The following is a 13,850-nucleotide window of genomic DNA, read 5'->3' on the forward strand; positions in this document are numbered from 1 at the left end:
CCCCAAGAAGTTCATGGAGCATTTTCGAATGAAGATCTCTGACTAACTGCAAAGAAGTTCCCTATCTCAGAAGGTCTTAGGAAGTTTATTGAACTATCTTTAGATCTTTTTCAAAATTCCTTACACTTATATGATGTTTTAAGTAGCTCCTCAAAATGCTACGAAATTAGCAAAACTTCTACAAAGTTTGCTGTACTTCTACTTTTCTCGTTGATTTTCCGCGAAGTTCCACTAACGAAATTTCTTGAATTTGTACGTAGTTTCTACAATTATTCGAAGTCCATGAGGCTTCAAAAAAGTGACCTAAAATCATATATAGTTTCCCGATCAATAACGAGCTTCCCTGAAATAAAAAATAATGATCCTATTACTTCTACGAAGCATCTCAAACTTAAATATATTTTCCACTTCTACGCAGTTTTCTGACCTTTTCCAATTTCCTTGTTTCTAAGAATTTTTCTGTAGATTTATGAAGTTCCCAGAATTTCTAATAAGTTCCCTCAATTTATACGATGTTCCCTGAACTTCTTAGAAGTCCTTGAAGTTTTACGAACTTCCCACAAGTTAAATAAAAATCCCAGGGCTCATGGCCAATTTGTAGAGCCTGAAGACTTCTTTTTGTGCCATCGATTAAATATTGTATAATATAATTTCTCAAAATTGCTTCAGTCAATAGTCATTAGTCAACATAAAGGACTTAAAAAAAAATAGTAACATCGAACTTGATCAGCTTGACAAAATACCGGTGAATAAAATAAAATGCCAAATATTCTGGGGGGGCTGGACAATTCTGGAGTGGGACAATTCTTTTGATCGGCGAAAGATATTGACAAGCTTTCTGCAGCAAAAAATTGCGCCTTCTAAAGATCTAAAAGTCATTTGAAGACTTCTTTGCTGAGAAATTTGAAATAAGAAAACTAAAGCAAAATAACTGTTTTTTTAGCGCCACCCGTACTCAATTCAAGAAAATAGCTCTAAATCGGCCAATTTAAGAGATACAAAAAAGTTGTTTTGAACAAAGTTGCTTGAAATTAGGTCAGCTAAAACTTTGCCGAAGAATGTATACCTTAATTTATTCAAACAAAAAAGTTAGATTTTTTATCTTTATGATAATAAGAACCCCCCTAGAGTTCATTGTCATAAAAAATGAGGACGTAACTATAAGGAACAACTTTGTGCACGAAACTTTTATTCTAAAGCTTCAATTTCAGACTCAAAACATATCATTCCACCTAAATCTGCATTCTGGACCACTGTGCAATGATTTGCTAAAATTCGACCATTTTAGATCTTGTAAAATTTTCTAAATGGCGTTCTTTAAATTTTTCAAAAAAATTGTAGCGCGAAAACGGCACTTTCGGTTGAAATTTCGTCTGAAACAAAGTTGTAGAGAAAAATATCTTTCTGTGAAAAATAAATAAAGACGTTTTTTTTATTTGTTTTAGGTCAAAATAAAAAAAAAATGTAAAAAAATCCAAATATATCAAAATGTTCTTGTTTGATTTTTGAATAAAAAGCTTATAAAAATGCAAATTGTTGTTATGTTCAAAAACATGGACAATTGAAAACTGACAAAAATCGTTCGAGTTTTTTTTCCGGTTCATCATTTGGAGTAGAACTCTAGATAAACATTTCACAAGGTCCTATCTGCATTGATCGATTCTCTTCATCGACTTTCTCTTTCGTAAATAAACTTTCCCTATTGTATTTGACGTTTTGGACGCTAGATGAGAACCTCCTTTATCAAACTGTGTGGTAGAATTAGCGCGAAATCTGTTTGCATAGCAGTGGTTATGAAAAGAGAAAGTCGATGAAGAGAATCGATCAAAGCAGATAGGACAATTTGAAATGTTCATCGAGAACTGCTCGAGCAATTCGGTTGCTTTCGGTTAGGGGTATTGAGGAAATTTAGATTCTGTAGCTTTGGAAATCTCCATAACCGTGTGTATGAATTAGAATTGTTGAGTCATAAGTCACTATTTTCAACTTTTTTAGCGTGAATTTATTTCAAGATTGATTTAATCGTCTTTCTCTATGCACTGGATGTCAACTTATTTTTCTAAATAAAATTACCTGAGTTTTCCAAGTAAGTAACTCCAAGATCTTAAAATATTCTATGTCTTGAAGTTTCGTATTCGTGTACAAGTTAAAGATATTGAAAATTTTCAAAGTGCCAGAATTAAGTAAAAAATAAATGATTTATTTCAAGTTCGTAATTAACTTTATGAAAGATTTGAGATCTTCAATGCAGTACCATTAACTTCACAACTGTAGGAACTTCGGAGAAATGACAGGAAATGCTTAGAATTTCAGTGAAGCTCCATAAACAAACTGCATGAGCATAAGAGAAGTTAACACGCTGATAATATGGGGAACTTACTGAATCTTTTAGCATCCGAGACTTTTCAGAACCTTTTATGAAGTTCCTAGAATTTCAGAGAACTTCACAGGTGTCAAGTGAACTTGAGATATATAGAAAACTTTATTGTGCAATTTTTTAAGAAGTTCTAAGCACCTCAGAAAAGCTAGATCTAGAGATCTTTGGGGAATTTCAGATCTTAAGAGCAGTTGCCGTAACTTTAGTCCAGACTTATGGAGCAGTTTAAAGGTCTATAATCGTAAATTTAGATAAATTCTGGATAAATCTAATCGAGAACCCTTAAGATGTTTCGAGAATTTCAGGGAAGTACAGAGACCTTCAGAAATATATCAGAAACTTCACAGAAGCCCAGAGAATTTCAGGGAAATTTAAAGGTGTTAACGAGAATTCTATTTATTTCCGAGCAGAACCGAGATCTTCAATAGAACTAAGAGCTATAGGTAAATAAACTTCGAGAACATCCAGACAGCTCAGAGAACCAAAAGGGCAGTTCAAATGATTTCAAGGAAATATTAAAAAAAAACCTTGAAGAAGTTTTGAGAAACTCAGTGAATTTCCGGAAACTTCAGCAAAACCCGAGAGAATTTCTGAAACGTGATGCAAATTATATGAACATCCGGAAAAAGTGAGAATATTTTAAGGGTATTATATCATGGAGATTTCAAGAACTTAAAGAAATGCGAAAATTTAGCTAAGTTGATTAGATAGCATCAACGGAGTTCCATTAATAAAAAATGAAAATGCGAGAGCTTTTAGCAAGCAGCGTTGTCTTCAAGAAATGCAAGAGAACTAAATTTAGATATTTTCAGATATTTTCCTGATATCCAGCAAAGTTTCGAGTACTTCGAAGACGATCAGATAGCTTCAGAATAATCCTTTAAGCAAATTTGCAGCGACTTACAAGGAGTTCCGTGGAGCGTCAGGGAATTATGAATATATATCAGAAAATTTGCTGGATTATTAAACAAATTTAGAGAACTTCAAGTAAGCATAGATAGGTTCAGGGAAAATTAATGAGTGTTTGTAATGGTTATAATACTCAAGGAAAATTGTCGAAACTTCATGGCAAATTAATTAATTTCAGTAAAGTTGCGGGTTCTTAAAAATTACTGATGAATTCAGGACAGTCTGGAGAACTTTGAAGAAATTCAGTAATCGTTTAGGCAGTTTTAATAACACCAGGAAAGTCTAGACTATTGAAGAAGTTTTAAATAAGTGTCGATAATGTCGATAGCAAAAAAAATCTGAGGATTCCCGGTTTTCCATATTTTTGAGGTTAGTAGAATTTCGACTTGGGGTTTGGTCCTAAACTATCTATTGAATCTTTCGCTCTAAAGGTTCATGTCGTACATAAGTGTTAGTGAGATACTAATTGAATAAGTCTAAAACACCAAACATTTACGACTACTTTTGTTCTCTTAGGTCACTTTTAAGTCACTATTTTTACAACTATAAGTCACTATTTGGTCACTTAATTATTCAACATGGTCACTAAAATCACTATTTCTGACAGCAGTGATCGCTACCAGCCCTGCAATACCTTAACCTACTATCGTCAGGGGGGTAAACAAAGTCCTAAAGCACTCAAATTTCGCCAATAGATGCTCTAAAACACCATGTATCCAAAATAGAGCTCTCAAGGACGTTGTTTACCCCCAGACGATAATAGGTTAAGGTATTGCCGAAGCAAACATTTCCCCTATATGAAGGGATATGGTTCTAATTGAAATTATTGACCACACTCCAAAGAAATCCTGTATACAGTTCTAAGTGAATGCAGACTAATTTTGATTAAGCTAGGAATAGGGTAAGCCAACAGACTTGAAACCATATCGAACAGAACGCAAACATGTAATTCTCTGTTCTGAACGAGGAACGATAATAGAGATAATAGGTTTGTGCATTTGTTGTCAAGCGATCACGTGTTTCGATCGTAAACAACTGCTACCTACCGGAGTATTTCACAGATGATGCAGCATTCTGTTCCTGTTTGCATCCACCCTAGAGTAATATGCGGATTATTCAGTTTATTTATTCATATGACAATGCACAAATGTAGTGATAACGCTGGTCCAAGAGATTGCTACTGAACCCCGTTAGATATCTCATCACGTGTACCTAAAGCCAATGTAAATCTATCACGATGGTCTCAAATAGAACCAGAACAACAAATTCAGATCCATTTTGCCATCTCGAGGTCATCGGTGCAATAAACCACGACCAGGTAATTTTCATGATCTACAGTTCTACAAAAACCCGACACCTGGGTAGTTGGAAAGTAGTTGCAAGCTTTCTCCAGCATAAATAACCCTCTCAGTTTGCATTCAACCGACCAACGATTCACAAAGGACATTAAACGTCGTTCCACAACAACATGGCCAAGTACAACCCTACTGAGAAAACCTGGTCCGGTCCGGTGCAACCCGGAATACTCAATCCGGAGGCCAATGTGGGCCAAGTGGTTCTAGATCTGCTCTCGAGGACCCCGGATAAGGTGATCCAGATCAACGCCGACACCGGATGTGAGATGACATGCGCCGAGATGAAGCGTCGAATCGTTCGGGTGGCTCTTAATCTAAAGAAGTTAGGCTACCGACTTGGAGATTTGGTATCGCTGGCGTGCACCAACAGTGAGAACGTGGTTCCGGTGTATTTTGGATGTGTGACAATGGGTTTGGCGGTAAATCCACTGGCTCCGGTGTTCAACCGGGACGATCTGGCTCACATGATGCGCCTAACGCAGTCGAAGATTGTGTTCTGCGATGAGAACAATCGGGAAGTGGTTGAAGAAGCTGTGAGCGAAGCTATTCGAGAAGCACCCCGAATCTACGTGATGGGAGTCGGTAGTGGTAGTGCCTCATCCGTTGATGAGCTGCTTGCTTCGATGGAAGAAGAGCAGTTCTTTGAACCTCCATATTTGGGAGGTTCAAATACGCTCACAGCGACGATTCTGTGCTCTTCGGGCACTACCGGTCTACCGAAGGGAGTATGCCTTTCGCATGCCCACCAAATTGGGGTAGAACTTTTTTCGGAGTAAGTTTAAGGGGGATTATGGAACTGTAGAAGACCTCATTGATGAATATTCTTGTGATTGTAGTACGCTGAACGCCGGACCGATCTTCAACTTCAGTCCCCTATTCTGGATGACTGGTTTGTTTGCGGCGCATAATTCCTTGCTCTACAATCGACCGCGTGTCATCACCACGCAACCTTTCAGTGCCGAAGCGTTTTTCTCGATCATCGAGAAGTACCGCGTGGAAGACGTCTTCACACCACCATCGGCCATTGCTGCCATCCAGGGTCATCCCAGATACGATACTGTGGAACTTGCGAGCTTAAAACGATGGATTCTCGGAGGCACTACAGTTTCACCTGAACTGGTAACCTGTCTATCTCAACGGTTCAATGCTATCGATATAAAAGCTGTGTACGGCTGTTCTGAGTGTGGTGTCGTCACCTCTCCCATGGCTTTAACTGGAACGTTGACCAGGAACATGACGGTTAAGATCGTGGAAGAAAACGGACGAAAGCTGGGACCCAACGAGAAGGGTGAAATTTGCATCAAAAGCAAATATCGGTTTTTGGTAGGATCTCTCAGGGGATTCGCACATCTTGAGCATAGTCTGATATCTGCCAATTTCAGGGCTACCTCAACAATAAGGAGATGACAGCGAACGCGTTCGATGCCGAAGGGTTCTACAAAACCGGAGACATTGGCTATTTTGATTCGGATGGTTTCCTGCAGGTGGTTGATCGCATCAAGGACATCATCAAGTTTATGAACTATCAGATATCTCCGTCGGATTTGGAAGACATCATACTGCAGATCGACGGAGTCCGGCAGGTTTGCGTCGTCGGAGTCCCAACGGCTGATCAATCGTCCGATCTTGTGACGGCAATGATTGTGCTTCAGCCGGGATCACGCTTGACGGCACGGTCGGTGGTGGACACGGTGAACGGCCAGGTTGGCGACTACAAACGGCTGAGAGGTGGAGTGCACTTCGTTGATCAGCTACCGATGACACCTGCCGGGAAGGTACTTCGACGTGCGGTCAAGGAGATGGTTGTGGTTAGGGTTGGTGAGACGCATATTTAATTGCAGCTATTGTATTAAGGAAGCTAAACGATTCAAATTTAATATATTATCTTCCAAAGCCATTATTCAACAGTCAGGTTTGATTGTTCAAAATCTTGAACAACTAAAACGTTGCAGGGCAACAAGATCAAATAAGTAAATCGACTAAGTAATTGAATAGAACCTAAGCGACCGTTTCTGTCACTGGTTTGCTTTCTGTGACGACATTTTAAAGAAAAAGTTACTCGAAGTTCAGAAACAATTTAAATAATTGATGACCCATAATGCTCATAATAATTAATAACAAAGCCGCAAGTCATTGTTACTGATCACAATTTCCGGCAACAATTTGTTTCCCTACTGGTTTATTACACAAAAGTAGTAATAACGCGCTAATCTTAGCACAAATAGCTATCTTCTAATGGAACCATTGTTCACACATAATTCGCTACTGATTTATTACCGCGAAACGACTGTATGCTAAGCAACCGAGCCTCCACGCACTATCAATCTAAACCCACCCCAAGCAGCGCAGACGCAGAGAGAACTCGCTTAGTTTGCTCTCGTACGTCGATCTGTTCGGACGCGGTTATAGAATTTCAACCATGGCAAAGTACGATTCGGCTACGAAAACCTGGTCCGGTCCAGTGCAACCCAGCATCTTCAATCCGGAAGCGAACTTGGGTCAAGTGATTCTGAACCTTCTGTCGAGGACTCCCGCCAAAGTGATTCAAATCAACGCGGACACCGGATATGAGATGACCTGCGCCGAGATGAAGCTTCGAATCGTTCGGGTGGCTCTGAACCTTCAGCGATTAGGCTATCAGAGGGGTGACATGGTTACTCTGGTTTGCACCAACACAGACAACGTGGTTCCCGTGTACGTCGGATGTGTAGCCATGGGTTTGGTGATTAATCCGCTGGCTCCGGTGTTCAATCGGGATGATCTGGCTCATATGATGCGAATGACACAGTCGAAAATCGTTCTTTGTGATGGGAATAACCGGGAAGTGGTTGAAGAAGCAGCGAGAGAAGCTATTCGAATGAAACCCAGAATCTTCGTGATGGGAGTCGGTAGTGGTAATGCTTCATCCATTGAGGAGCTGCTTGTTCCGGTCGAAGGGGAAGAATCCTTCGTGCCTCCGTATCTAGGAGATTCGAAAACTCTTATGGTGGCGGTTCTATGCTCTTCGGGAACTACGGGTCAACCGAAGGGTGTATGCTTATCGCATGCGCATCTAATCGAAGGGGAAATCTTCTCGGAGTAAGTACATGCTTGACTAATGAAAACAATAAATAAAAAAATTACAATCACTTTCATTGCAGCACTCTGAACGCCGGTCCAATTTTCAACTTCAGTCCCCTATTCTGGATGACTGGTCTGTTTGCTGCGCACACATCCTTGCTGTACACTCGGGCACGTGTCATCACAGCCCAACCGTTCAGTGCCGAAGCGTTCTTCTCGATTATTGAGAAATACAAGGTAGAGGATGCTTTCACCCCACCGGCTTGTATTGCAGCCATCCAGAGTCATCCGCGATACCGAACGGTGGACTTTAGCAGCTTGAAACGATGGCCCATCGGGGGTTCACCGGTTTCGTCGGAACTTCGTGCCGTTCTGGCGGAGCGCTTCAACGGGACCGATACGAAACCAGTCTACGGTTGCTCGGAGGTGGGTGTAATCACTTCTCCCATGATGCCGTTCGCACCGGGATCGGTTGGATCCTTGGCCAAAAATGTGACCGTTACAATCGTGAACGACGACGGACGCAAGCAAGGACTCAACGAGAAGGGTGAAGTTCGAGCTAAATTTAAGCATAGCTTTATGGTAATGTTCAATTGATATCTCAATCAAACTATAGCTGAAGCCTTTGATCGCTTTTCTAGGGATACCTCCGCAACGAGCAAATGACCTTGGAGGCCTGTGACGAGGAAGGCTTCTTCAAAACCGGAGACATTGGCTATTTCGACTCGGATGGGTACCTGTATGTGATCGACCGAATCAAGGACATCATCAAGTTTATGAACTATCAGATATCGCCGTCGGACTTGGAGGACGTCATACTGCAGATCGACGGAGTGAAGCAGGTTTGCGTTACCGGAATTCCAACGGCGGATGGTTCGTCCGATTTGGCAACGGCGATGATCGTGCTTCAGCCGGGTTCGAGTTTGACGGAGCAGGCGGTCGTGGAGACGGTTGATCGTCAAGTTAGCGACCATAAACGGTTGCGAGGGGGAGTGTTCTTCGTTGATCGGCTACCAACATCGCCGGCGGGGAAAGTTCTCCGCAGGGTGGTTCGGGATATGATTTTGGAAAGGAAGAATTTAAAGTGATTCCGGTTCAGTTACAAAATGTATAGCCGGTCAGGTGATAAATAAATATGGTCATTCGGTGACTTGTACGGATTCCTTAGAAAACTTATTGAATTCATGATTGAGCGGTTTGAAATTCTAATCTAATCTGGAAATTAAATATTTTATTTTAATGCTCACAATTTTCTCCGAGCTTGAATTCGAATGTAAATAATATTAATCAATTTGTTGTCACAATACAAACAAGGTTCAAGAAAACAGATTGTCGCGTAACGTGGGTAGATCACCTCGAAGTGGTGCGTTACTGTGTAAGATTTACCACCATGCTTGGCATGCACAGTTGTACACACCAACTGCTCATTTGTTAGTAATTTTTCACTCAGTTGTTGAAATTTGTTTTTCTTTAAAATAAAATTTAATATTTAATATTCATAGATTAGGATCATAGTTTACTATAAATAGACAAAGAGTAGGTAAATCTTAACATTTGAATCAACACCAATGGATTTTTACACTTAAAGTCCGAGATGTGCAGCCAGGATTTCTCACTTCATTTTTACAACGCAAAAACAAATATAGTTTATTACTAGAATTGAAATTGACTTTTTTAAAGTATCTATAACAAGCTTAAACTCTATTCTATCTACTGCTTCACAAAGAACTATGTTTCGTCAACTATGTGCAAAGTTATTAGCAAATGAGCAGTTCGTGACCAAAACTGTGTATGCCAAGCATTTCTACCAACGATTCCTTTTGTTCTGACCTCTCTAAAATAAGGTGCCGAGTATCTTGGTCACTGCACAAACATAGCAAATTATATGCGTTTAGCAATCCTTAGAACTATTTCTTCGGAGTCTCCCTGCGATAATCAACCCCATTGACGTACCCATTGAATCATTTGACTCTGCTTTGAAAATTCACTTGCTATAGAATTTTAAAATAAATTGAAATCCGGTATCTCAGTTATTTGTTTTAGAATCTTGAATATTTCATCAAGTCTAGGAATTTTAATTGTTTATTAAGTTCACGAGGTCGCAAATTTGTTTAATTCCTTATTGACTCTCGAGATCTTTGAACGTGTTATAATAACTATTGACATTAAACATTTGTCTGAACACAGCATATTTAGATAGGGGGCTCGATGACCAAGTAGTCACGGGTTCTGCTTACTGAGTAGAATATCCTGAGTTCGACCCTAGGCTTGCTCTACGATCTACCTCTGAAGATAAAAAAAAAAAAATGTTGTCTGTTCCATTTCCCATCTTCGTCTATGGTTTCTAAATGTGATCAGAGGGCTTGGATCTAATTTTGGGCCTACTAAGCATAACCTTTCCTTTGTTTTTTTTTAGCAGAATTTTTCACAAAATGGAATGTTTCCACTACAGATGACTTTTAAATGTACAGTGAACTCTCTGTAACTCGATATTCAAGGGACCATCGCGTTATAGACATAGACGCAATCACAGTAGCCTCGAAATATTTTTTTTACTATGGTTCTATATCTCGATATCGAGTTAATGGTCATCGAGTTGTGGAGAATTTACCTTTCCATACGGGTTGGAATTGATGATCACACATTGTTGAGATATTGTTAATAATATAATACTCTTTCATGATTCCAAACTTGGTCTACGGATTATAATTTCGTACGAATTTATTCAAACACCATTGAATTCACTTGGCCATATAAGCACCCCAACCGAGTCATTTTTTCCATTTCATTTTTATCTTCACCCTTAGTGTTAGCTTAGTGTTAAGCGGCTGAACCTTTTTGACAGTTCAGTGGTACTGTTTACAAGCACTTAGTCGTTTTTTCGAAAAAAAAAAAATATTTTAAAATTTCCTAATTTTAACTTGAAAATTGTCGAGGAAATGAGTGGTGAAAGGATGTTGCTCGTGGACATTGCAAAAGTGTGGTTTACATCTCACTGCAATCTGAAAAATTATCCAGAAAATCTACCCAAGAAAAAATCGACTAAGTACACTCAAAAAATATTGAAATCTAAATAGTATAAAAGTTACGCTAAATCGCAACTCTCCGTACCGACGCAAAGGTCGGTATAAATGGAGAGAATGCAAACTTAGTATAAAAATGGTTTATGCGTGCCATAGTATAAAATCGAAATATACTTACAATGTATAGATACGGTTTAATCGAGAGAATGTCTTTTTCGCTTCTTTATTTTATTTATTGTAAATATTGTTGTTTTCAAATAGAAATAAAAATTTTCTCAGGAAGGTTTTTTAATTATTTTATTTTTTATGAATATTATTTCAAAAACACTTACCATTTCGATGTTTATTAAGATGAACTCGTGCTCACGAGCTCACGCAGTCTAGCTGCCCAGCAGGTCACAGGCGCAGTTGAAATCCGCCGGAACAAAGCTCTTCACAAGCGCGAAGCTGCGAAGAGAATCCAAATGTTATTTTTCCTGTCATTTTAGTAAACACTGATCGAATTCCACTCCGTTATTCGGACTTAGTATAATTTTGACGAAAATTTTAATCGAACCAATGTATAAATTTTGAAAAACCATAAAATGCATAAAATTTAATCTATATTCGTTTTGTAATATTTTTGAGTGTACACGTAAACAGTACCACCAACAATCAATACGAAACTAACGATTTTAAATTGGCTCACCACTTTAGTAGCCTATTGGTCCCAAGCAAACGATTAACGTACCCTATTCTAGTTGAAATTCTATTACTACACTATGTTTGTTTTGATTCGCTATGAAAGTTTGACAGATAACATCAGGGGTGTGTGGATTCATGCAGAACATGCAGGGGTAAGTGAAATAGCTTGGGACTGCTTGGGACCGTTGTTCTGGTACTGAGTGAGCCAAAAATAATAATGATTTTCTTCGGGACCCAGTGGTCTTAGAGTTACCTCTATGGTTTAACCCCGACGGTGCAAAACCTACACGAAACGAAAATCAATTGTTTAATTCATGTGTTTCACTTATACATTTTTGCCAAAGCATCAGCCTTATACATTCCATAAGACAAACCACATAGGTCCTATTAGAATGCATAAAAGGTATGTGTGACCGCTTATACATTTCATTTGACACATGATCTTTATTAACTTTTTGCAAGGCGTCTGCTTATTAGTTGACTTATACATTTTATGAATAATCAGCAATGGAAATTTGCCAAAAGGTATAAGGAGATTTCTATCCGTGTAATACTCAATGCGTTTTTGAAAGCGTAGCTCCATAGAGGTAACTCTAAGACCACTGGGTCCCGAAGAAAATCATTATTATTTTTGGCTCACTCAGTACCAGAACAACGGTCCCAAGCAGTCCCAAGCTATTTCACTCACCCCTGCATGTTCTGCATGAATCCACACACCCCTGATGTTATCTGTCAAACTTTCATAGCGAATCAAAACAAACATAGTGTAGTAATAGAATTTCAACTAGAATAGGGTACGTTAATCGTTTGCTTGGGACCAATAGGCTACTAAAGTGGTGAGCCAATTTAAAATCGTTAGTTTCGTATTGATTGTTGGTAGCTCGCATTGTTATCAGTCAAAATCACTGGTCTTCACGCTAATTTTAAACTACCCAATTTTCAGTAGGATTCACTCAAATTTCGTCGAAACTAGGGCTACTCAAAATTGAGTGCTAAAAGTTGGTACTATTAAGGCTGTGAACCATTTGCTGTTAAATTTAACTCATGGTTAAAACTGACATTGCGAAAGTTATTTTCTATGTTCAAAAATCCCTGTGTTACCGATCGATCGGTTTTTGAGCAGAACTCAGCCACGGTTGTCAAAATTTAACTTCTTGTCTGTCAGAAATAACCACGCTCGGATAGCAGGGTTAATCGATAACTTTCCATCTGTCAAATTTTAACCATAAATTAAAAAATCCACCGAATGGTTCAGAGCCTAAATTGGCTCACTACTTGACTAGCCTATTGGTCCCAAGCAAATCGATTAACGTACCCCATTGCAGTCGAAATTCTAGTACTACACTAAGTTTGTTTTGATTCGCTCTGAAAGTTTGACAGATAAAATGAGGGGCTCGTGGATTTTCCTATGTTTCGAGGGGTTCATCGATTAGCTTGGGACCGAAGATAGTACCAGAGCTGAGCCAAAAAGTTGAACACGTTTCTTCGGGACCTTCTGGTCTTAGAGTTACCGCTATGGTTGTACCACAGACAAACAGACATAACACATTGAATATTTCTCACTGTAAAACATCGTTGCTGAAACATTAACGCCATCTGTTGAGTAAATTGTGGTGGGTAGTACGCTGAACAGATGGCGGTAGTGTGTAAACGTCAAACGCAAGGAAAAGTACTATGTGCGCCACAGGTGGCGGTACTACCAACTACGATACTTTTAAATTGACCGTTAAATGCTTGTTCGATAAACAACTTGCGAGTGTTATGTCTGTTTGTCTGTGGTTGTACAGATAAACAGACATAACACTCGCCAGAGCCTAAGTAGAGTCGGTGAGTAATGAGTCACGCCAAGAGAAAAACAGTTGAACTCGCATCACGGTTTTCGAAAGATTCCCTTTCTTTTCACTTGGCAACAGATGACTTCTACATCAACTTCAAATGACTTCTAGCGAAAAAAAATAGCGGCTGTAGTAAATCATTATGTCAGTGATTTTGTCAAATTATCTTATCAAAAAATAGTAGAAATTCTCATTACTGATCATAACCAAACATATCCCATGACAATTTAATGCTCACTGCGTGATTATGATCATTTCTTCGATTATATTTTATATTTTATTGCAATACCTTTCGTTGACCTCTCATAGCATCGTAATGTTCGTTTACTTTGCACGATAGGTAGCCGGTTTGACAGTTCAATAGGTAGACTTGGCTTCACTCTTGGCGTGACTCATACACCGACTCTTCTATTAAGATGACAAATGAACAACATCGGTCAGATTAGGTTTAATCACAGACAAACATACATAATACCGAGCATAATACATTGAATATTTCTCACTGTAAAACATCGTCGTTAAAACATTACCGCCATCTGTTAAGTACACTATGATGGGTAGTAAGGAGAACAGATGGCGGTAGTGTGTAAACGTCAAAGGCAAGGAA

The 13,850-nt window shown here is 39.0% G+C and overlaps 2 protein-coding genes across 2 annotated transcripts; both read left to right on the top strand.

The window, feature by feature from the left end:
- The first annotated feature begins 4,497 nt into the window (after nt 1–4,497).
- On the top strand, nt 4,498–6,704 carry LOC135702171 (uncharacterized). The gene is made up of 3 exons (XM_065223197.1): nt 4,498–5,413; nt 5,478–5,964; nt 6,024–6,704. The coding sequence occupies exons 1-3, from the start codon at nt 4,755–4,757 to the stop codon at nt 6,474–6,476; spliced, it is 1,599 nt and encodes a 532-aa protein (XP_065079269.1). The 5' UTR covers nt 4,498–4,754; the 3' UTR covers nt 6,477–6,704.
- Nucleotides 6,705–7,037: 333 nt separating this feature from the next.
- On the top strand, nt 7,038–9,730 carry LOC135702179 (uncharacterized). The gene is made up of 3 exons (XM_065223208.1): nt 7,038–7,719; nt 7,782–8,283; nt 8,343–9,730. The coding sequence occupies exons 1-3, from the start codon at nt 7,061–7,063 to the stop codon at nt 8,787–8,789; spliced, it is 1,608 nt and encodes a 535-aa protein (XP_065079280.1). The 5' UTR covers nt 7,038–7,060; the 3' UTR covers nt 8,790–9,730.
- The last annotated feature ends 4,120 nt before the right edge of the window (nt 9,731–13,850 follow it).

The sequence above is a fragment of the Ochlerotatus camptorhynchus genome, unplaced genomic scaffold, assembly GCF_037179485.1.
Source record: "Ochlerotatus camptorhynchus isolate MF236.1 unplaced genomic scaffold, CSIRO-AGI_Acam_v1.1 ptg000017l, whole genome shotgun sequence".
Taxonomy (NCBI): domain Eukaryota; kingdom Metazoa; phylum Arthropoda; class Insecta; order Diptera; family Culicidae; genus Ochlerotatus; species Ochlerotatus camptorhynchus.